General features: G+C 45.5%; 2 protein-coding genes across 10 annotated transcripts in view; both read right to left on the bottom strand.

The window, feature by feature from the left end:
* Positions 1–17,822, bottom strand: part of mad1l1 (mitotic arrest deficient 1 like 1) — a 32,829-nt gene extending 15,007 nt beyond the window's left edge. Inside the window, exons 1-11 of the mRNA XM_065002139.1 lie at positions 17,696–17,822; positions 15,475–15,654; positions 15,060–15,200; positions 11,940–12,119; positions 9,472–9,596; positions 9,246–9,327; positions 8,378–8,508; positions 7,081–7,195; positions 6,757–6,818; positions 3,620–3,706; positions 181–325 (exon numbers count right to left, since the gene is read on the bottom strand). Of these exons, the coding sequence (XP_064858211.1) occupies positions 181–325; positions 3,620–3,706; positions 6,757–6,818; positions 7,081–7,195; positions 8,378–8,508; positions 9,246–9,327; positions 9,472–9,596; positions 11,940–12,119; positions 15,060–15,200; positions 15,475–15,621 (1,215 nt within the window). The 5' untranslated portion in view covers positions 15,622–15,654; positions 17,696–17,822. The remainder of the gene's footprint in view (positions 1–180; positions 326–3,619; positions 3,707–6,756; positions 6,819–7,080; positions 7,196–8,377; positions 8,509–9,245; positions 9,328–9,471; positions 9,597–11,939; positions 12,120–15,059; positions 15,201–15,474; positions 15,655–17,695) is intronic.
* Positions 1–24,209, bottom strand: part of LOC115117214 (zinc finger protein 664-like) — a 440,815-nt gene that overhangs the window by 49,771 nt on the left and 366,835 nt on the right. The window lies entirely within an intron of this gene.

The following is a 24,209-nucleotide window of genomic DNA, read 5'->3' as shown; positions in this document are numbered from 1 at the left end:
GTCTCCACAGGCAGTTTGAAGGCAGTTGCTATCTAGTGAAAATGCTAACTAGCATTAGCGCAATGATAAAGTCTACTGTAGTTAGCGTCGGCTCGCTAAACTACCTCTTAACTTCCTTCAGAACGGACACAGAGACATAGTAGTTTCCACCAGTTCATCTGACACACAAACACACACTACCTTGGTGAGCAGCAACACTCTCTTCTGTAGTCGTCTGACCAGTGATTCCTGGGTCTCTCTCTTCTTCTGTTCTTCCAGAGCTTTAGAACGTAGCGACAACAGCTCCCCCTGGAGGCCAGCCTGAGACCGCTCCACTGACCTACAGCTGGGGGGATGGGGGGTTGGGGGGGAAGAGAGAGCTTTAGAATGTAGACAACAGCTCCACCTGGAGGCCAGCCTGAGACCGCTCCACTGACCTACAGCTGGGGGGAGAAAGAGAAGGACAAGGGGTGGAGAGGGGGACTCTAAATCCCCCCCTCTTCCTCTTCAGTCCCTCTTAATGGGTGCGTTCCATTAATTATACATTGTCCGTAAGTGTGCCCCTGTTCACTGCTTCCCACTAATCTTAAAGCACTGGATTGGGAGGAATGAACAAGAGGACGCTTCCACCAGGCTTCATTAAACCTCATTTCCTTTCAAATCAGTGAAGGGAAGTGAACACAGAGGAAGGAGAGATGTCCTCCCTGTTCTCTCTACTTTCCTAAGTGCTTCTCGTTCCGGTTTCCTCCTCCTCCCTCTCCACCCTCATCCTGCACTCCATCTCTCCTCGTTATCTAGTGCTTCTAAACAGTGTTATATTTCATAATTAGCTCCGTATGGATCAAGAGAGGGTAGCTCGTTAGCTAACGACTAGCACAAACACACACACAGAAACACACACCTCTATGCTGGGGATTAGTGTAGCGGTACTAACGAAGTCAAGATAAGTCTAATTAGCTGTCTGACTATTTAGATCAAACCCACACTACTGGGGGAGAGAGAGAAGGAGAGCTGGGGAGGGGGAAGGAGGGGGAGAGAGAGAAGGAGAGCTGGGGAGGGGGAAGGAGGTGGACATGATAGAGAGAAGGAGAGCTGGAGGGGGAAGGGGGGGAAATGATAGAAGAAGGAGGGAAGGGGGGAAGGAGGGGGACATGAGAGAGAAGGAGAGCTGGGGAGGGGGAAGGAGGGGGACATGAGAGAGAAGGAGAGCTGGGGAGGGGGAAGGAGGGGGACATGATAGAGAGAAGGAGATCTGGGGAGGGGGAAGGAGGGGGACATGATAGAGAGAAGGAGATCTGGGGAGGGGGAAGGAGGGGGACATGATAGAGAGAAGGAGATCTGGAGGGGGGAGGAGGAGGACATGATAGAGAGAAGGAGAGCTGGGGAGGGGGAAATGATAGAGAGAAGGAGAGCTGGGGAGGGGGAAGGAGGGGGACATGATAGAGAGAAGGAGAGCTGGGGAGGGGGAAGGAGGGGGACATGATAGAGAGAAGGAGATCTGGAGGGGGAAGGAGGAGGACATGATAGAGAGAAGGAGAGCTGGGGAGGGGGAAGGAGGGGGACATGAGAGAGAAGGAGAGCTGGGGAGGGGGAAGGAGGGGGACATAATAGAGAGAAGGAGAGCTGGAGGGGGAAGGAGGGGGACATGATAGAGAGAAGGAGAGCTGGGGAGGGGGAAGGAGGGGGACATGATAGAGAGAAGGAGAGCTGGGGAGGGGAAGGAGGGGGACATGATAGAGAGGAGGAGAGCTGGAGGGGGAAGGAGAGGGACATGATAGAGAGAAGGAGAGCTGGGGAGGGGGAAGGAGGGGGACATGATAGAGAGAAGGAGAGCTGGGAAGGGGGAAGGAGGGGGACATGACAGAGAGAAGGAGAGCTGGGGAGGGGGAAATGATAGAGAGAAGGAGGGAAAGGGGGGAGACACTGTATTGACACAGGAGGGGTGGGGAGATACTGTATTGACACACGAGGGGTGGGGAGATACTGTATTGACACACGAGGGGTGGGGAGATACTGTATTGACACACGAGGGGTGGGAAGAGATACTGTATTGACACACGAGGGGTGGGAAGAGATACTGTATTGACACACGAGGGGTGGGAAGAGATACTGTATTGACACACGAGGGGTGGGAAGAGATACTGTATTGACACACGAGGGGTGGGAAGAGATACTGTATTGACACACGAGGGGTGGGGAGATACTGTATTGACACACGAGGGGTGGGGAGATACTGTATTGACACACGAGGGGTGGGAAGAGATACTGTATTGACACACGAGGGGTGGGAAGAGATACTGTATTGACACACGAGGGGTGGGAAGAGATACTGTATTGACACACGAGGGGTGGGGAGATACTGTATTGACACACGAGGGGTGGGGAGATACTGTATTGACACACGAGGGGTGGGGAGATACTGTATTGACACACGAGGGGTGGGGAGATACTGTATTGACAAACTTAAGAGCATCTGATACCTACAGTTCTATAGCACGCTAACTAAACAGAGCATCTGATACCTACAGTTCTATAGCACGCTAACTAAACAGAGCATCTGATACCTATAGTTCTATAGCACGCTAACTAAACAGAGCATCTGATACCTACAGTTCTATAGCACGCTAACTAAACAGAGCATCTGATACCTATAGCACGCTAACTAAACAGAGCATCTGATACCTACAGTTCTATAGCACGCTAACTAAACAGAGCATCTGATACCTACAGTTCTATAGCACGCTAACTAAACAGAGCATCTGATACCTACAGCACGCTAACTAAACAGAGCATCTGATACCTATAGCACGCTAACTAAACAGAGCATCTGATACCTACAGCATGCTAACTAAACAGAGCATCTGATACCTGCAGTTCTATAGCACGCCAACTCAGAGCATCTGATACCTATAGTTCTATAGCACGCAAACTAAACAGAGCATCTGATACCTATAGTTCTATAGCACGCTAACTAAACAGAGCATCTGATACCTACAGTTCTATAGCACGCTAACTAAACAGAGCATCTGATACCTACAGTTCTATAGCACGCTAACTAAACAGAGCATCTGATACCTACAGTTCTATAGCACACTAACTAAACAGAGCATCTGATACCTACAGTTCTATAGCACGCTAACTAAACAGAGCATCTGATACCTACAGTTCTATAGCACGCTAACTAAACAGAGCATCTGATACCTACAGTTCTATAGCACGCTAACTAAACAGAGCACGCTAACTACGCTAGCTACTATAGCACGCTAACTACACTAGCTACTATAGCACGCTAACTACACTAGCTACTATAGCACGCTAACTAAACAGAGCATCTGATACCTACAGTTCTCTAGCACAATAACTAAACAGAGCACGCTAACTACGCTAGCTACTATAGCACGCTAACTACGCTAGCTACTATAGCACGCTAACTACACTGAACAGAAATATAACGTAACACGTTAAAGTGAAGGTCCCGTGACTCATGAGCTGAAATAAATTATCCTTATTTCCCTAATTTTCTATTCAAATATTAAATCCCTGTTAGTGAGCATTTGTCCTTTGCCAAGATAATCAATCCATTCACCTGACAGGTGTGGCATATGAAGAAGCTGATGAAGCATCATGATGTGTGTGTTACCTGCTGGTGAGAGTGTAGTTGTGTTGTTTGACAGCGATCTCTCGTTGTTGGATCTGAATCACCTCTCTGGACAGATCCTCTGGTGTCCTGTAGGGGACACAACACACAGTTAACACACTGGACAGAGGAGAGAGGAGGACAGAGGGAAGAGAGATCAGAGGAGGACAGGGGGAAGAGAGATCAGAGGAGGAGAGAGGAGGACAGGGGGAAGAGAGATCAGAGGAGGAGAGAGGAGGACAGGGGGAAGAGAGATCAGAGGAGGAGAGAGGAGGACAGGGGGAAGAGAGATCAGAGGAGGAGAGAGGAGGACAGGGGGAAGAGAGATCAGAGGAGGAGAGAGGGGGAGGAGATCAGGGGGAAGAGAGATCAGAGGAGGAGAGAGGAGGACAGGGGGAAGAGAGATCAGAGGAGGAGAGAGGAGGACAGGGGGAAGAGAGATCAGAGGAGGAGGACAGAGGGAAGAGAGATGAGGACTAATTAGTGTGAGGGAGCAGACAGATGGGTAGGTTCTAAAGACATCACACAGCTTGTCAAAGTGCTCCAGTCTCCAGTCCTAAAGCTTAACTGATGGAGCTCGACTACAGCAGCTCAATTAACCAACACCGTCGGTCTCCCAAGTAGCACCCTATTCCCTATATAGTACACTACTTTTGACCAGAGCCCTATTCCCTATATAGAACACTACTATATACCAGGGCCCTATTCCCTATATAGAACACTCCTATAGACCAGGGCCCTATTCCCTATATAGAACACTACTATATACCAGGGCCCTATTCCCTATATAGAACACTACTATATACCAGAGCCCTATTCCCTATATAGAACACTACTATAGACCAGGGCCCTATTCCCTATATAGAACACTACTATATACCAGAGCCTTATTCCCTATATAGAACACTACTATAGACCAGAGCCCTATTCCCTATATAGAACACTACTATATACCAGGGCCCTATTCCCTATATAGAACACTACTATAGACCAGGGCCCTATTCCCTATATAGAACACTACTATAGACCAAAGCCCTATTCCCTATATAGAACACTACTATAGACCAGAGCCCTATTCCCTATATAGAACACTACTATATACCAGGGCCCTATTCCCTATATAGAACACTACTATAGACCAGGGCCCTATTCCCTATATAGAACACTACTATAGACCAGGGCCCTATTCCCTATATAGAACACTACTATATACAAGGGCCCTATTCCCTATATAGTGGTACTACTATAGACCTTTACTTTACCTATACTTTTGACCAGGGCCCATAGGGAATCGGGTGCCATTTGGGATAATTGCTGAATCTAAACTCTCCGGAAGATTCTATTCTTTCAAGTCCTTAAAAGACTAACTATTAAAACGATTTCCACCAGCTTCCCTTCTCCTCAAATTACACAGTCTGGAGCAGTGGTTACTACCCTTCTACACACCGTGACAGTTTATTAATGGTTACTACCCTGTGTATTAATGGTTACTACCCTGTTAAACACAGTGACAGTTTATTAATGGTTACTACCCTGTGTATTAATGGTTACTACCCTGTGTATTAATGGTTACTACCCTGTTAAACAGCGTGACAGTTTAACTGAACAGACATATATAAACGTAACATGTAAAGTGTTGCTCCCATGTTTCATGAGCTGAACTAAAAGATCACAGGAAATGTTCCATACACACAAAACAAACAAATCTGATTTCTCTCAAATTGTATAATAATCCATCCACCTGACAGGTGTGGCATATCAAGAAGCTGATTAAACAGCATGATCATTACACAGGTGCACCTTGTGCTGGGGGCCAATAATAAACAGCCACTAAAATGTGCCAAACACAACGCCACAGGTGTCTCAAGTTGAGGGAGCGTGCAATTCACACGTTGACTACAGGAATGTCAACTAGAGCGGTTGCCAGAGAATGGAATGTTCATTTCTCTACCATAAACCACCTCCAACGTCATTTTAGAGAACTTTTACATCCAACCAGCCTCATAACCGCAGTCCATTCGTATGACGCTGTGTGGGCGAGCGGTTTGCTGATGTCAACGTTGTGAACAGAGTGCCCAATGCTGCCGGTGGGGTTATGGTATAGGCAGGCATAAGCTACGGACAATGAAAACAATGGCAATTTGAATGCACGAAAATACCCGATCGAGATCCCGATGCCTATTGTGAGGCATCTTTTGACCAACAGGTGCATATCTGTTTTCCCAGTCGTGTGAAATCCATAGATTCGGGTCTAATGAATTTATTTTAATTGACTGATGAATTGTAACAACTGTAACTCAATTAAATCAATTAAATCAATTAAATCAATTAAATCAATTAAATCAATTAAATCAATTAAATCATTTAAATCAATGTTGATTGCATATGTTTTTGTTCAGTATATTTACTAGTGATGACCTCCATCTGATCCAAACTGCAACAAAAATAGATATTTTCTGTGGCAAACCTTAAAATAGGGTTTATTAAACCTAATTAATGATGGTTAATGTGTGTGTACCCCTTTAAGAGCATCCCATATGTGTGATTTCATAGTTTTGATGTCTTCACTATTATACAATGTAGAAAATAGTAAATAGTAATGAGTAGGTGTCCAAACTTTTGACTGGTATTGAATACATACATACAAAAGTATGTGGACACCCCTTCAAATTAGTGGATTCGGATATTTCAGTCACACCCGTTGCTGACAACTGTATGAAATCGAGCAGACAGCCATGCAATCTCCATAGACACACAGTAGAATGGCCTTACTGAAGAGCTCGGTGACGTTCAACGTGGCATGTAGGAGCCATCTATTTTGGTGAACAAGGTGATGTATCTAATAATCTGGCCACTCAGTGTACATCAAACACTGGGGTAGTCATGAGAGAAAAATATAGTGTGTGTGTGTGTTAGATGCAGTGCAGTGTTTGTAATGTGTCTGATGTGCGTCGCTGCTCATATGGAAACATGCAATCATTCTGTCATTACGGGCTTTCAGCCCAGAACACACACACAAACACAAACAAATAAAACGTCACTCTCTTCGCAGAGAGAATGAGGCACCAGTATTTTTCATGACTCAAGAGCTCCACCAAGTGGTGAAATATTATACTACAGACACAGACACTCCAACTGACCGTATGTTGAGTCCAGTAGACTGTCCCAGGTTCTCCCAGGCCTGCAGTTTCTGAGACAGTTTCTGAAGGAGGAGAGGAAGGAACAGGATGACACACCAGGGTGTCGGGATTCAAGGTTTCACATTTACAAATTCAACTACTATGCAGATTGTTTCCAACCATGAGATTTGTTTATGTCGCTAAATGAATTTTTTTTTTTTTTAAAGTTACATTTCCTTTTCAGTTGTGTATCAGAACAACCATTAGTTAGAACAGACGGCACACTGCAAATGTTTCTCCTCTAGCCGAGTTTCACATTTAAATAACACAAAACAGGTCACACACCTCCTTCTCCAGCTCCACGTTCACCATCTCCTCTTTCATCTTCTCCATCCGTTCTACCTTACGTCTCAAACCCTCCGTTTCCTCCTTCAGCAGGATCACGTTCTCCCTCGTCTCCCTGGGATACAGAATGAGGGGAGACAGTGAGAGAGAGCGAGAGAGAGAGAGGTTTAAGAGACATTAATGATAGTTGTCTTCTTTTACAACCTACAAATAACCTCTTAGCTGTCCTGCTCCATGTGTTCTAGTAGTGTTAGCTGAGGTAAACATTCCCCTCTCTTAGCTGTCCTGCTCCATGTGTTCTAGTAGTGTTAGCTGAGGTAAAGATTCTCCTCTCTTAGCTGTCCTGCTCCATGTGTTCTAGTAGTGTTAGCTGAGGTAAACATTCTCCTCTCTTAGCTGTCCTGCTCCATGTGTTCTAGTAGTGTTAGCTGAGGTAAACATTCTCCTCTCTTAGCTGTCCTGCTCCATGTGTTCTAGTAGTGTTAGCTGAGGTAAACATTCTCCTCTCTTAGCTGTCCTGCTCCATGTGTTCTAGTAGTGTTAGCTGAGGTAAACATTCTCCTCTCTTAGCTGTCCTGCTCCATGTGTTCTAGTAGTGTTAGCTGAGGTAAACATTCTCCTCTCTTAGCTGTCCTGCTCCATGTGTTCTAGTAGTGTTACCTGAGGTAAACATTCCCCTCTCTTAGCTGTCCTGCTCCATGTGTTCTAGTAGTGTTAGCTGAGGTAAACATTCTCCTCTCTTAGCTGTCCTGCTCCATGTGTTCTAGTAGTGTTACCTGAGGTAAACATTCTCCTCTCTTAGCTGTCCTGCTCCATGTGTTCTAGTAGTGTTACCTGAGGTAAACATTCTCCTCTCTTAGCTGTCCTGCTCCATGTGTTCTAGTAGTGTTAGCTGAGGTAAACATTCTCCTCTCTTAGCTGTCCTGCTCCATGTGTTCTAGTAGTGTTACCTGAGGTAAACATTCCCCTCTCTTAGCTGTCCTGCTCCATGTGTTCTAGTAGTGTTACCTGAGGTAAACATTCTCCCTCTTAGCTGTCCTGCTCCATGTGTTCTAGTAGTGTTACCTGAGGTAAACATTCTCCTCTCTTAGCTGTCCTGCTCCATGTGTTCTAGTAGTGTTACCTGAGGTAAACATTCCCCTCTCTTAGCTGTCCTGCTCCATGTGTTCTAGTAGTGTTACCTGAGGTAAACATTCTCCTCTCTTAGCTGTCCTGCTCCATGTGTTCTAGTAGTGTTACCTGAGGTAAACATTCTCCTCTCTTAGCTGTCCTGCTCCATGTGTTCTAGTAGTGTTACCTGAGGTAAACATTCTCCTCTCTTAGCTGTCGGAGCTCCTTGTCCATATCTGGGACCCTAGCGACCTCTGACCTCATGTTCTTCACTATGACAACATCCTGTTCCTGCAGAGCCAACTTCCTCTCCAACTCCTGGGGGGGAGGGGGGGGAGGAAACACACACACCTTTGAGTTGTATTCTCTGCTCATGAAAGAGAGATTTAATGACAATCTGAAAGGTGAACATCGTGTGGAGTTTGAGGTTGTGCGTTAGACTGAAGAGTTAATAGCATCTCTTCATTTGATGGCATGTCATTTAAACCCAGAAACAATAAATGGTGATTACATTGCATAAACAATGACCACTTAACTTCCCAAATGACACTTTGGAGAGAACACACATGGATGACAAGATAAGCAGAAGCAAAAGAAATGGACCTGCACCTGTTCAACAGCTCAAAACCTCTACAGGCATATAAAGCACCACAGAATAAACAAGATTGATACTTCAGTCCTTTTCCTAGTACCAACTCTAGTCCCAATCTCAATCCCAGTCCTTTTCCTAGTCCCAATCTCAATCCTTCAGTCCTTTTCCTAGTACCAACTCTAGTCCCAATCTCAATCCCAGTCCTTTTCCTAGTACCAACTCTAGTCCCAATCTCAACCCCAGTCCTAATCCTAACCTAGCTCCCCAACTCTAGTCCCAATCTCAACCCAAGTCCTGATTTGAATTCAGGTAAATCAGTCTCAATCTTCATACATCAGTCAACCCTAGTCCTAACCTCCTAGTTCTCTAAACCTAGTCCCAATCTGAACTGTATTAATACCAATCTTAATCTAGACATCATTCATCTTAGTCCTACACTGAACAACAATAATCCTAGCCTCACCTTAATCTTGAGTTCGTGGTCGGAGCAGGTGGATGATGCTAACTGGAGGGCCTGGCACCGTTGAGACACTTCCTGGTACTTCCTGTAAAGAGGACCAGTCAGGGGGAGAGGAAGTCGAGGCAGGACCAATCAGAGGGAAGGGAAACCAGGAAATACCAATCAGAAGAAAGGAAATCCAGGCAGGACCAATCAGAAGAAAGGAAATCCAGGAAGTAGTGTGTGTTACCTGTGTTGTAGCTCCACTTGTTCCTGTAGTCCCTGGTTCTCCAGTGTCTGGTTAGAGATGGTGTTGTCCCGCGTCTGGACCTGCTGCTTCAGGTCCCGGATCTCATCCTTTAAACCGCTCGCCGTCTACAGGGACAAATAACACATAGTGTAGTCATCAACCTCATCCTCAATCTCATCCTTTAAACCGCTCATCCTCTACAGGGACAAATAACACATAGTGTAGTCATCAACCTCATCCTCAATCTCATCCTTTAAACCTCTCATCCTCTACAGGGACAAATAACACATAGTGTAGTCATCAACCTCATCCTCAATCTCATCCTATAAACCCATTCTACAGGGACAAATAACATTAGTCATTACATCTCTATAAACCGGAGACTGAGGGACAAATAACTGTGTAGTCATCAATCATCCTTTAAACCGCTCATCCTCTACAGGGACAAATAACACAGTGTAGTCATCAACCTCATCCTCAATCTCATCTAAACATTAAACAAATAACACATAGTGAGCCATTATGGCCCATTACATTACATTAGCATTACATTAAGACTGAGTGGCAGGCTGACAGTTACGAGTGCCAAGGTAAGGTGCTAGCTAGCATTAAACTTACCATATAAAAAACAATCAATCTCCACATAATCACTAGTTAACTACACATGGTTGATGATATTACCAGGTTAACTAGCTTGTCCTGCGTTGCATATAGTCGATGCGGTGCCTGTTAATTTATCATCGAGTCACAGCCTACTTCGCCAAACGGGGGATGATTTAACAACTGTACCTAACCATGAACATCAATGCCTTTCTTAAAATCAATACACACAAGTATATATTTCTTAAACCTGCATATTTAGTTAAAAGCAATTCATGTTAGCAGGCAATATTAACCAGGGAAATTGTGTCACTTCTCTAGGCGTTCAATGCAAGCAGAGTCCGGGTATATGCAACAGTTTGGGCCGCCTGGCTCGTTGCGAAATGTGTGAAGACCGTAATTAATTTTCCAGAATCTAATATAATTATTGCATAATATTGTAGGTTATGCAATGTAACAGCAATATTTAGACTTAGGGTCACCAACCGTTCAATAAAATAATTAAATGTTCCGTATTTCACTGAAAGAATAAACGTTTTGTTTTCGAAATGATAGTTTCCGGATTTTACCATATTAATGACCTAAAGCTCGTATTTCTGTGTGTTATTATATTATAATTAAGTCTATGATTTGATATTTGATAGAGCAGTCTGACTGAGCGGTGGTAGGCAGCAGCAGGCTCGTAGGCATTCACACTTTACTGTGTTTGCCAGCAGCTCTTAGCAATGTTTGAACCACAGCGCTGTTTATAACTTCAAGCCTATCAACTCCTGAGATTAGGCTGGCAATACTAAAGTGCCTATTAGAACATCCAATAGTCAAAGGTATATGAAATACAAATGGTAGAGAGAGAAATAGTCAACATGTCGTAATTCCTATAACAACTACAACGTCTTAACTGGGAATATTGAAGAACTGGGAATGTTGAACCACCCAGCTTTCATATGTTCTCATGTTCTGAGCAAGGAACTTAAACGTTAGCTTTCTTACATGGCACATATTGCACTTTTACTTTCTTCTCCAACACTGTTTTTGCATTATTTAAACCAAATTGAACATGTTTCATTATTTATTTGAGACTAAATAGATTTTATTGATGTATTATATTAAGTTATAAATAAAAGTGTTCAATCAGTATTGTTATAATTGTCATTATTACAAATATTTATATAAAAATCGGAATTGGCTTTTTTTGGTCCTCCAATAAATCTTTATCCGCGTTGAGAAATCATCACCAGTCGACCCCTAGTGGAGACATATAATCTGAGCTCTGTTACAGGTGTACCTGGTTAGAGGAGTGATTTTATGGTATGATCTGACCTCTGTTACAGGTGTACCTGGTTAGAGGAGTGATTTTATGGTATAATCTGACCTCTGTTACAGGTGTACCTGGTTAGAGGAGTGATCTGATGGTATAATCTGACCTCTGTTACAGGTGTACCTGGTTAGAGGAGTGATTTTATGGTATAATCTGACCTCTGTTACAGGTGTACCTGGTTAGAGGAGTGATTTTATGGTATAATCTGAGCTCTGTTACAGGTGTACCTGGTTAGAGGGTATAATCTGATTTTATGGTATGATTTTATCTGAGCTCTGTTACAGGTGTACCTGGTTAGAGGTGTGATTTTATGGTATAATCTGATCTCTGTTACAGGTGTACCTGGTTAGAGGAGTGATTTTATGGTATAATCTGAGCTCTGTTACAGGTGTACCTGGTTAGAGGTGTGATTTTATGGTATAATCTGATCTCTGTTACAGGTGTACCTGGTTAGAGGAGTGATTTTATGGTATAATCTGATCTCTGTTACAGGTGTACCTGGTTAGAGGTGTGATTTTATGGTATAATCTGATCTCTGTTACAGGTGTACCTGGTTAGAGGTGTTGAGCCATCCATCCCTCTCCTCCACCCTTCTGTTGAGAGACTCCAGGGTCCGATGTAGAGCACGGTTTGCCTCCGCCTTTTCCGATAGGCTCTGGCTAGACTCCGCCTCCCTCTCTTCCAGGCGTCTGATTCGTCCCAGCAGGTCCTGGTTACGGTCCACCTCACGCTGGAACAATTAGAACGTGGGCCATAGAAGTCAGAACACAGAATTCAGAACACAGAATATGGAATAGACCAGTAAATAAAGAACATCACACAAACTGGTGAGGTATGAATTCCCTGCCTGTGGCTCTCAGCACACCATCTCATCCTCACAGGCCTCTCAGATACTAACTAACCTTTAAACACGTTCAGAGATGGTCCTTTATACAGTCCTTTAGGTGTATGTGTGTGTGTGTGTGTGTGTGTTACCTCCAGGTGTATGTGTGTGTGTGTGTGTGTGTGTGTTACCTCCAGGTGTGTGTGTGTGTGTGTGTGTTACCTCCAGGTGTGTGTGTGTGTGTGTGTGTTACCTCCAGGTGTGTGTGTGTGTGTGTGTGTTACCTCCAGGTGTGTGTGTGTGTGTGTACCTCCAGGTGTGTGTGTGTGTGTGTGTGTGTACCTCCAGGTGTGTGTGTGTGTGTGTGTGTGTGTTACCTCCAGGTGTGTGTGTGTGTGTGTGTGTTACCTCCAGGTGTGTGTGTGTGTGTGTGTGTGTGTTACCTCCAGGTGTGTGTGTGTGTGTGTTACCTCCAGGTGTGTGTGTGTGTGTGTGTTACCTCCAGGTGTGTGTGTGTGTGTGTTGTGTGTGTGGTGTGTGTGTGTGTGTGTGTACCTCCAGGTGTGTGTGTGTGTGTGTGTACCTCCAGGTGTGTGTGTGTGTGTGTGTGTGTGTGTGTGTGTGTGTGTGGTGTGTGTGTGTGTGTGTGTGTGTGTTACCTCCAGGTGTGTGTGTGTGTGTGTGTGTGTGTGTGTGTGTGTGTGTGTGTGTTACCTCCAGGTGTGTGTGTGGTGTGTGTGTGTGTGTACCTCCAGGTGTGTGTGTGTGTGTGTGTTACCTCCAGGTGTGTGTGTGTGTGTGTGTGTGTTGTGTGTGTTACCTCCAGGTGTGTGTGTGTGTGGTGTGTGTGTGTGTGTGTTACCTCCAGGTGTGTGTGTGTGTGTGTGTGTGTTACCTCCAGGTGTGTGTGTGTGTGTGTGTGTTACCTCCAGGTATGTGTGTGTGTGTGTGTGTTACCTCCAGGTGTGTGTGTGTGTGTGTGTGTTACCTCCAGGTGTGTGTGTGTGTGTGTAGAAGTGTTCAGAACACAGAATATGGAATAGACCAGTAAATAAAGAACTCCAGGTGTGTGTGTGTGCCTGTGTCTTACCTCCAGGTGTGTGTGTGTGTGTGTGTTACCTCCAGGTGTGTGTGTGTGTGTGTTACCTCCAGGTGTGTGTGTGTGTGTGTTACCTCCAGGTGTTGTGTGTGTGTGTGTGTTACCTCCAGGTGTGTGTGTGTGTGTGTGTGTACCTCCAGGTGTGTGTGTGTGTGTGTGTTACCTCCAGGTGTGTGTGTGTGTGTGTTACCTCCAGGTGTGTGTGTGTGTGTGTGTTACCTCCAGGTGTGTGTGTGTGTGTGTGTGTGTTACCTCCAGGTGTGTGTGTGTGTGTGTGTGTGTGTGTGTGTGTACCTCCAGGTGTGTGTGTGTGTGTGTTACCTCCAGGTGTGTGTGTGTGTGTGTGTGTGTGTGTGTGTGTTACCTCCAGGTGTGTGTGTGTGTGTGTGTGTGTGTCCAGGTGTGTGTGTGTGTGTGTGTGTGTTACCTCCAGGTGTGTGTGTGTGTGTGTGTGTGTGTCCAGGTGTGTGTGTGTGTGTGTTACCTCCAGGTGTGTGTGTGTGTGTGTGTTACCTCCAGGTGTGTGTGTGTGTGTGTGTTACCTCCAGGTGTGTGTGTGTGTGTTACCTCCAGGTGTATGTGTTACCTCCAGGTGTGTGTGTGTGCTTGTGTTACCTCCAGGTGTGTGTGTGTGTGTGTGTTACGTCCAGGTGTATGTGTGTGTGTGTGTACCTCCAGGTGTGTGTGTGTGTGTTACCTCCAGGTGTATGTATGTGTGTGCTACCTCCAGGTGTATGTATGTGTGTGCTACCTCCAGGTGTATGTGTGTGTGCTACCTCCAGGTGTGTGTGTGTGTGTGTGTGCTACCTCCAGGTGTGTGTGTGTGTGTGTGTGCTACCTCCAGGTGTGTGTGTGTGTGTGTGTGTGCTACCTCCAGGTGTGTGTGTGTGTGTGTGTTACCTCCAGGTGTGTGTGTGTGTGTGTGTTACTCCAGGTGTGTGTGTGTGTGTGTTACTCCAGGTGTGTGTGTGTGTGTGTACCTCCAGGTGTGTGTGTGTGTGTGTGTTACCTCCAGGTGTGTGTGTGTGTGTGTTACCTCCAGGTGTGTGTGTGTGTGTGTTACCTCCAGGTGTATGTGTGTGTGTTACCTCCAGGTGTGTGTGTGTGTGTGTGCTACCTCCAGGTGTGTGTGTGTGTGTGTGTTACCTCCAGGTGTGTGTGTATGTGTGTGTTACCTCCAGGTGTGTGTGTGTGTGTGTGTGTGTGTGTGTGTGCTACTCCAGGTGTGTGTGTGTGTGTGTGTTACCTCCAGGTGTGTGTGTATGTGTGTGTTACCTCCAGGTGTGTGTGTGTGTGCTACCTCCAGGTGTGTGTGTGTGTGTGTGTTACCTCCAGGTGTGTGTGTATGTGTGTGTTACCTCCAGGTGTGTGTGTATGTGTGTGTTACCTCCAGGTGTGTGTGTATGTGTGTGTTACCTCCAGGTGTGTGTGTATGTGTGTGTTACCTCCAGGTGTGTGTGTATGTGTGTGTTACCTCCAGGTGTGTGTGTATGTGTGTGTTACCTCCAGGTGTGTGTGTATGTGTGTGTTACCTCCAGGTGTGTGTGTATGTGTGTGTTACCTCCAGGTGTGTGTGTATGTGTGTTACCTCCAGGTGTGTGTGTATGTGTGTGTTACCTCCAGGTGTGTGTGTATGTGTGTGTTACCTCCAGGTGTGTGTGTATGTGTGTGTTACCTCCAGGTGTGTGTGTATGTGTGTGTTACCTCCAGGTGTGTGTGTGTTACCTCCAGGTGTGTGTGTTACATACCTCAAAGTCCCTAGCGCTCAGCGTAGCGTTCTTCTCCAGTTCGATGCGTGCTCTCTTGTGACTGATCTCCATCTGTCTCTTCTCCTGGTCCATCTGGATCAGCTGGGTTTTAGACTGCACCTTCTCTGCTGCCTCCAGCAACTACACACAGAGACACACGGGTCACTTCCTGTGTCTTACATACACAGGTTTCAGACTGAACCTTCTCTCTGCAGTCTCTGGTCATTCACAACAACACAATGTGTCACAGTCCCACTACCTCTGTCCTCTAAATACTGTTGGTGTAGGATGTGGTGCTGCACCCGGGAAGGTGTGTCTCTCCCTACATGTCTGTCCTACTCCAACCACCTGTAACCTCTGCAGGTACTGGTTCTGTAGGACGTGGTTCTGTGTGTGTCTGTCCTACTCCACCCACCTGTAATCTCTGCAGGTACTGGTTCTGTAGGACGTGGCTCTGCACCGGGGTGGGTTCTCCCTGGTTCCGAGACGTGTCCGGAAGAGAGATGAAACTCTTAAAGGACTTCAGAGTGGAGAACACCGTCGTGTCATCCTCAATGTCCATGGTGGTCAACTGTTTACAAGGTTGCTGTAGCTTCTATAAGAGAGAGACCAACATTACAGGAGCCACGATGTCCATGGTGGTCCACTGTTTACAAGGTTGCTGTCGCTTCTATAAGAGAGAGACCAACATTACAGGAGCCACGATGTCCATGGTGGTCCACTGTTTACAAGGTTGCTGTCGCTTCTATAAGAGAGAGACCAACATTTACAGGAGCTACGATGTCCATGGTGGTCAACTGTTTACAAGGTTGCTGTAGCTTCTATAAGAGAGAGAGTGACCAATATTTACAGGAGCTACGATGTCCATGGTGGTCCACTGTTTACAAGGTTGCTGTAGCTTCTATAAGAGAGAGACCAATATTTACAGGAGCTACGATGTCCATGGTGGTCAACTGTTTACAAGGTTGCTGTAGCTTCTATAAGAGAGAGACCAATATTTACAGGAGCTACGATGTCCATGGTGGTCCACTGTTTACAAGGTTGCTGTAGCTTCTATAAGAGAGAAACCAACATTTACAGTAGCTACGATGTCCATGGTGGTCCACTGTTTACAAGGTTGCTGTAGCTTCTATAAGAGAGAGAGACCAACATTACAGGAGCTACGATGTCCATGGTGGTCCACTGTTTACAAGGTTGCTGTAGCTTCTATAAGAGAGAGAGAGACCAACATTTACAGGAGCTACGATGTCCATGGTGGTCAACTGTTTACAAGGTTGATGTAGCTTCTATAAGAGAGAGACCAAAATGTACAGGAGCCACGATGTCCATGGTGGTCAACTGTTTACAAGGTTGCTGTAGCTTCTATAAGAGAGAGACCAATATTGACAGGAGCCACGATGTCCATGGAGGTCAACTGTTTACAAGGTTGCTGTAGCTTCTATAAGAGAGAGAGAGACCAACATTACAGGAGCTACGATGTCCATGGTGGTCAACTGTTTACAAGGTTGCTGTAGCTTCTATAAGAGAGAGAGAGACCAACATTACAGGAGCTACGATGTCCATGGTGGTCAACTGTTTACAAGGTTGCTGTAGCTTCTATAAGAGAGAGAGAGACCAATATTTACAGGAGCTACGATGTCCATGGTGGTCAACTGTTTACAAGGTTGCTGTCGCTTCTATAAGAGAGAGACCAACATTACAGAAGCTACGATGTCCATGGTGGTCAACTGTTTACAAGGTTGCTGTAGCTTCTATAAGAGAGAGAGAACAATATTTACAGGAGCTACATACAATGTCCATGGTCAACTGTTCATTTTTTTACAAGCTTACTGCACTAGAACAGAGAGGGTAATTAGCTGGCAACATTTTCAGTAGCTTCATATTCCTATGTGACATAGGAGGCTATGTCCATGGTCAACGAGCATTTTGGGGCGACTATCTCTGGTGGGCAAGAAGATGCATGTTAGCTAGCTCCAGAGTGGCGCAGCAGTTTAAGGCACTGCATCTCAGTACTACAGGCGTCACTACAGACCCTGGTTCGATTCCAGGCTGTGTCACAATTGGCCCAACATCTTCCGGGTTAGGGTTTATTTAAATAAAGAAATAAAAAGCTAGCGTCGGATGCACAACTCGTACTGCTGATCCGACACATGCGCAAAGCTAGTCTGGGGTTAAATAAAAGGAAAAAGTGTCCGAAAGTCGCGACATGATGTTTGAAATGCGCATACAAGAGAAAAAAGTTGGTCGGTACTTTGGTGACTTTGCACAATTGGAAAGATGAAGGGTCAAGCCGCATGTAACGCCAATGACCAGAGCTACTAACGTGAACGAGTAACAAACTAGCCATGCTAACCTGCTACCAGGGTTGCCTAATAACTATGGATTTACTCGGTTATTTTAAGGATGGACGAGTCACACGTCGTAGTTGAACATAAATGTGATCACAACAACTTCTCTATGATAGTTAACGTTGGTTACCTAGACGTCTCGAATCCCCTAGTTAGCTAACGTTAGCTAGCAAGCTCAATCGGCAAATTGTCGACACATGTTGATCGGATAGACGTCGGCAAATAATCCGACTATTAAATCATATGGACACGTTATAGAATTTATTATACAGCTTGATCAGATCTTACCTTGGAACTTGACGTTTAAAAAGTTGACTAGTTAGGTAGTTATAGATAGTAACAACTGCTAGCTAGCACAACTTCGAACTCCCTCCTTTCCTAGAACAAGATCTGTGCTGTTATCGCGAGATTACCTGCTGCGTTCTAAAGAGAGTCAAGGCTGCGCTCGATGCGCATATTGAGCAATTCACTAAATACTTCCGATTAAGATCTTATATCGTTATACCATTTGGTTTGGAAGTGATTTTTATGTAAACTGAAATGCATTCCACCTCATGAAGCTGGTTGAGAGAATGCCAAGAGTGTTTAAAGATGTCCTCAAGGCAAAGGGTAGCTCCTTTGAAAAATTTCAAATATATTTTGATTCGTTTAACACTTTTTTGGTTACTACATGTGTTATTTCATAGTTTTGATGTTTTCACTGTTATTCTACAATGTAGAAAATAGTACAAATAAAGAAAAACCCTGGAATGAGTAGGTGTGTCCAAAGTTTTGACTGGTACTGTGTGTATACATACATACATACATACATGTGTCGTATGTCCAAACTTTTGACTGAACTGAATGTAGACACTGGTTTGAGAGGCTGGTCATGACTCACATCAACACCATCATCCCAGACACCCTGGATCCAGTCCAGTTCACATACCTCCCCAACAGATCCACAGACGACTCAATCTCCACACTGGCCTTTTTATTTTATTGATCTGTTATTTTACCAGGTAAATTGACTGAGACACGTTCTCATTTACAGCAACGACCTGGGGAATAGTTACAGGGGAGAGGAGGGGGATGAATGAGCCAATAGTAAACTGGGGATTATTAGGTGACCGTGATGGTATGAGGGCCAGATTGGGAATTTAGCCAGGACACCGGGGTTAACACCCCTACTCTTATGATAAGTGCCATGGGATCTTTAATGACCTCAGAGAGTCAGGACACCCGTTTAACGTCCCATCCGAAAGACAGCACCCTACACAGGGCAGTGTGTATCACTGCCCTGGGGCATTGGGATATTTTTTTAGACCAGAGGAAAGAGTGCCTCCTACTGGCCCTCCAACACCACTTCCAGCAGCATCTGGCCTCCCATCCAGGAACTGACCAGGACCAACTCTGCTTAGTTTCAGAAGCAAGCCAGCAGTGGTATGCAGGGTGGTATGCTGCTGGCTTTTCCCACCTGGACAAAAGGAACACCTATGTGAAAATGATATTCATTGACTACAGCTCAGCGTTCAACACCATAGTCCCCTCCGCGTTCATGACTTAGCTAAGGACCCTGGGACTGAACACCTCCCTCTACAACTGGACTTCCTGACAGGCCGCAACCAGGTAGTGAGGGTAGGGAACAACGCATACTCACCCTCAACACGGGGGCCCCTCACTGGTGCAAGCTTAGTCCCTCCTATACTACCTTCACCCACAACGGACTCGCACGACTCCAACACCATCATGTTTGGTGATGACACGACAGTGGAAGGCCTGATCACAGACGATGAGACACCTAATAGGTAGGAGGTCAGAGACCTGGCAGTACGGTGCCAGGACAACAACCTCTGCCTCAACATCAGCAAGACAAAAGAGTTGACTGTGGAAAACACAGGAAACAGAGGGCCAAGCACACGCCCATCACTTCATCACTTCTGTAGTGGTGTGGGGTTCAAGTTCCTCTGTGTTCACATCACCAAGGATCCATCACTTCAACGGGGCTGTAGTGGTGTGGGGTTCAAGTTCCTCTGTGTTCACATCACCAACGGTATATCATGGTCCACACAAACTAACACAGTCCTTAAGAGGGCACAACAACACCTCTTCCCCCTCAGCAGGCTGAAAGGATCTGGGTCCTCAGATCCTCCAAAAGTTCTACAGCTGCACCATCGAGAGCATCTTGACTGGCTGCAACACCGCTTGGTATGGAAACTGCTCGGCATCCGACCGCAAGGCGCTACAGAGGGTAGTGCGTACGGCCCAGTAAATCACAGGGGCCGAGCTTCCTGCCATCCAGGACCGATATGTCTATCGGTTCGAGTCCAGGCTGTATCACAACCAGCCATGATTGGGAGTCCCATTGGGCGGCGCACAATTGGCCCAGTGTCGTAAAGGGTTTGGCCGGTGTAGGCCGTCATTGTAAATAAGAATTTGTTCTTAACTGACTTTCCTAGTTAAATAAAGGTTCAATAAAATACAAAAACAAATAGGAAATGCTTAGAAATAACCAGGCTAAAGCAATGGATGTACAGGCTGAATGAATGGCGACTGTGATGGCAAAATGCTGTGCTGATGTGAATGGCTACAGAATCCCAGTCACACACAGGGAACGGGGATCAGAGGTCCTAACGTGTGATTTATTAGGATCCCCAGTCGCCGACGGCAACTGAGACAGCTAGTCTTTACTGGGATCTGACACATAACAAAAAATACAATATAGAAAAAAATACTTCACAGTTTACATATATTTAAAAACATGCATATGTAGTGTGTGTGTGTGTGTGTGTGTATCTATCAGTTACACATACTTGTCAGTACATACACACAACAAGTCACATGGAGGTCACATGGTCACATGGAGAGGCGTTGTGTCGTGAGCTATTAGTTCATCGGTTGTTTCCAAACCAGGTCTGAGGTTCACTAGCGCTGTATAAGATAGAAGGGAGCACCAGGCACTCACGGCTCTGTATAATACTGTATATAAGATAGAAGGGAGCACCATGCACTCACGGCTGTGTATAATACTGTATATAAGATAGAAGGGAGCACCAGGCACTCACGGCTCTGTATAATACTGTATATAAGATAGAAGGGAGCACCATGCACTCACGGCTCTGTATAATACTGTATAAGATGGAAGGGAGCACCAGGCACTCACGGCTCTGTATAAGATAGAAGGGAGCACCAGGCACTCACGGCTCTGTATAATACTGTATATAAGATAGAAGGGAGCACCATGCACTCACGGCTCTGTATAATACTGTATATAAGATAGAAGGGAGCACCATGCACTCACGGCTCTGTATAATACTGTATATAAGATAGAAGGGAGCACCAGGCACTCACGGCTCTGTAAAATACTGTATATGAGATAGAAGGGAGCACCATGCACTCACGGCTCTGTATAATACTGTATATAAGATGGAAGGGAGCACCAGGCACTCACGGCTCTGTATAATACTGTATAAGATAGAAGGGAGCACCAGGCACTCACAGCTCTGTATAATACTGTATATAATACTGTATATAAGATAGAAGGGAGCACCAGGCACTCACGGCTCTGTATAATACTGTGCGTTTCCTTTAATGTGTTCTGGACCTGGGGACTGTGAAAAGACCCCTGGTGGCATGTCTGGTGGGGTAAGTGTGTGTGTCAGAGCTGTGTGTACCGTGACTATGGAAACTATTTGGAATTTCCAACACTTTGTTATTAAAACAATTAGTGTCTTTCCTCAACTCTCAGCCAAGAGAGACTGTGAGACCTCTGGTTACAATGAAGAGAGACTGTGAGACCTCTGGTTACAATGAAGAGAGACTGTGAGACCTCTGGTTACAATGAAGAGAGACTGTGAGACCTCTGGTTACAATGAAGAGAGACTGTGAGACCTCTGGTTACAATGAAGAGAGACTGTGAGACCTCTGGTTACAATGAAGACCTCTGGTTACAATGAAGAGACTGTGAGACCTCTGGTTACAATGAAGAGAGACTGTGACTGTGAGACCTCTGGTTACAATGAAGAGAGACTGTGAGACCTCTGGTTACAATGAAGAGCAAGACTGTGAGACCTCTGGTTACAATGAAGAGCAAGACTGTGAGACCTCTGGTTACAATGAAGAGCAAGACTGTGTGCCCTCTGGTTACAATGAAGAGAGACTGTGTGCCCTCTGGTTACAATGAAGAGAGACTGTGAGACCTCTGGTTACAATGAAGAGCAAGACTGTGTGCCCTCTGGTTACAATGAAGAGAGACTGTGTGACCTCTGGTTACAATGAAGAGAGACTGTGAGACCTCTGGTTACAATGAAGAGAGACTGTGAGACCTCTGGTTACAATGAAGAGAGACTGTGAGACCTCTGGTTACAATGAAGAGAGACTGTGTGCCCTCTGGTTACAATGAAGAGCAAGACTGTGAGACCTCTGGTTACAATGAAGAGAGACTGTGAGACCTCTGGTTACAATGAAGAGAGACTGTGTGCCCTCTGGTTACAATGAAGAGAGACTGTGAGACCTCTGGTTACAATGAAGAGAGAGACTGTGAGACCCTCTGGTTACAATGAAGAGAGACTGTGAGACCTCTGGTTACAATGAAGAGAGACTGTGAGACCTCTGGTTACAATGAAGAGAGACTGTGACTCTGTGAAGAGAGACTGACCTCTGGTTACAATGAAGAGAGACTGTGAGACCTCTGGTTACAATGAAGAGAGACTGTGAGACCTCTGGTTACAATGAAGAGAGACTGTGTGCCCTCTGGTTACAATGAAGAGAGACTGTGAGACCTCTGGTTACAATGAAGAGAGACTGTGAGACCTCTGGTTACAATGAAGAGAGACTGTGAGACCTCTGGTTACAATGAAGAGAGACTGTGAGACCTCTGGTTACAATGAAGAGAGACCTCTGACTGTGAGACCTCTGGTTACAATGAAGAGAGACTGTGAGACCTCTGGTTACAATGAAGAGAGACTGTGAGACCTCTGGTTACAATGAAGAGCTGTGAGACCTCTGACTGTGAGACCTCTGGTTACAATGAAGAGAGACTGTGAGACCTCTGGTTACAATGAAGAGCAAGACTGACTGTGACCTCTGGTTACAATGAAGAGCAAGACTGTGTGACCTCTGGTTACAATGAAGAGAGACTGTGTGACCTCTGACAATGAAGAGAGACTGTGTGCCCTCTGGTTACAATGAAGAGCAAGACTGTGTGACCTCTGGTTACAATGAAGAGCTGTGAACCTCTGAGAAGAGAGACTGTGTGACCTCTGGTTACAATGAAGAGCAAGACTGTGAGACCTCTGGTTACAATGAAGAGAGACCTCTGACAATGAAGAGAGACTGTGAGACCTCTGGTTACAATGAAGAGAGACTGTGTGACCTCTGGTTACAATGAAGAGACTGTGAGACCTCTGGTTACAATGAAGAGAGACTGTGAGACCTCTGGTTACAATGAAGAGAGACTGTGTGACCTCTGGTTACAATGAAGAGCAAGACTGTGTGACCTCTGGTTACAATGAAGAGAGACTGTGAGACCTCTGGTTACAATGAAGAGAGACTGTGTGACCTCTGGTTACAATGAAGAGAGACTGTGAGACCTCTGGTTACAATGAAGACCTCTGGTTACAATGAAGAGAGACTGTGAGACCTCTGGTTACAATGAAGAGAGACTGTGAGACCTCTGGTTACAATGAAGAGAGACTGTGAGACCTCTGGTTACAATGAAGAGAGACTGTGAGACACAATGAAGAGAGACTGTGAGACCTCTGGTTACAATGAAGAGAGACTGTGAGACCTCTGGTTACAATGAAGAGAGACTGTGAGACCTCTGGTTACAATGAAGAGACTGTGAGACCTCTGTTACAATGAAGACTGTGAGACCTCTGGTTACAATGAAGAGAGACTGTGAGACCTCTGGTTACAATGAAGAGAGACTGTGAGACCTCTGGTTACAATGAAGAGAGAGAGACTGTGAGACTCTGGTTACAATGAAGAGAGACTGTGAGACCTCTGGTTACAATGAAGAGAGACTGTGAGACCTCTGGTTACAATGAAGAGAGACTGTGAGACCTCTGGTTACAATGAAGAGAGACTGTGAGACCTCTGGTTACAATGAAGAGAGACTGTGAGACCTCTGGTTACAATGAAGAGAGACTGTGAGACCTCTGGTTACAATGAAGAGAGACTGTGAGACCTCTGGTTACAATGAAGAGAGACTGTGAGACCTCTGGTTACAATGAAGAGAGACTGTGAGACCTCTGGTTACAATGAAGAGAGACTGTGAGACCTCTGGTTACAATGAAGAGAGACTGTGAGACCTCTGGTTACAATGAAGAGAGACTGTGAGACCTCTGGTTACAATGAAGAGAGACTGTGAGACCTCTGGTTACAATGAAGAGAGAGACTGTGAGACCTCTGGTTACAATGAAGAGAGAGACTCTGTGAAGACCCTCTGGTTACAATGAAGAGAGACTGTGAGACCTCTGGTTACAATGAAGAGAGACTGGTCTGGTTACAATGAAGAGAGACTGTGAGACTGTTACAATGAAGAGAGACTGTGAGACCTCTGGTTACAATGAAGAGAGACTGTGAGACCTCTGGTTACAATGAAGAGAGACTGTGTGAGACCTCTGGTTACAATGAAGAGAGACTGTGAGACCTCTGGTTACAATGAAGAGAGACTGTGAGACCTCTGGTTACAATGAAGAGAGACTGTGAGACCTCTGGTTACAATGAAGAGAGACTGTGAGACCTCTGGTTACAATGAAGAGAGACTGTGAGACCTCTGGTTACAATGAAGAGAGACTGTGAGACCTCTGGTTACAATGAA

This window comes from Oncorhynchus nerka, linkage group LG15 (genome assembly GCF_034236695.1).
Source record: "Oncorhynchus nerka isolate Pitt River linkage group LG15, Oner_Uvic_2.0, whole genome shotgun sequence".
NCBI classification, from domain to species: Eukaryota; Metazoa; Chordata; class Actinopteri; order Salmoniformes; family Salmonidae; genus Oncorhynchus; species Oncorhynchus nerka.
This window is presented reverse-complemented; position numbering and strand designations above follow the sequence as displayed.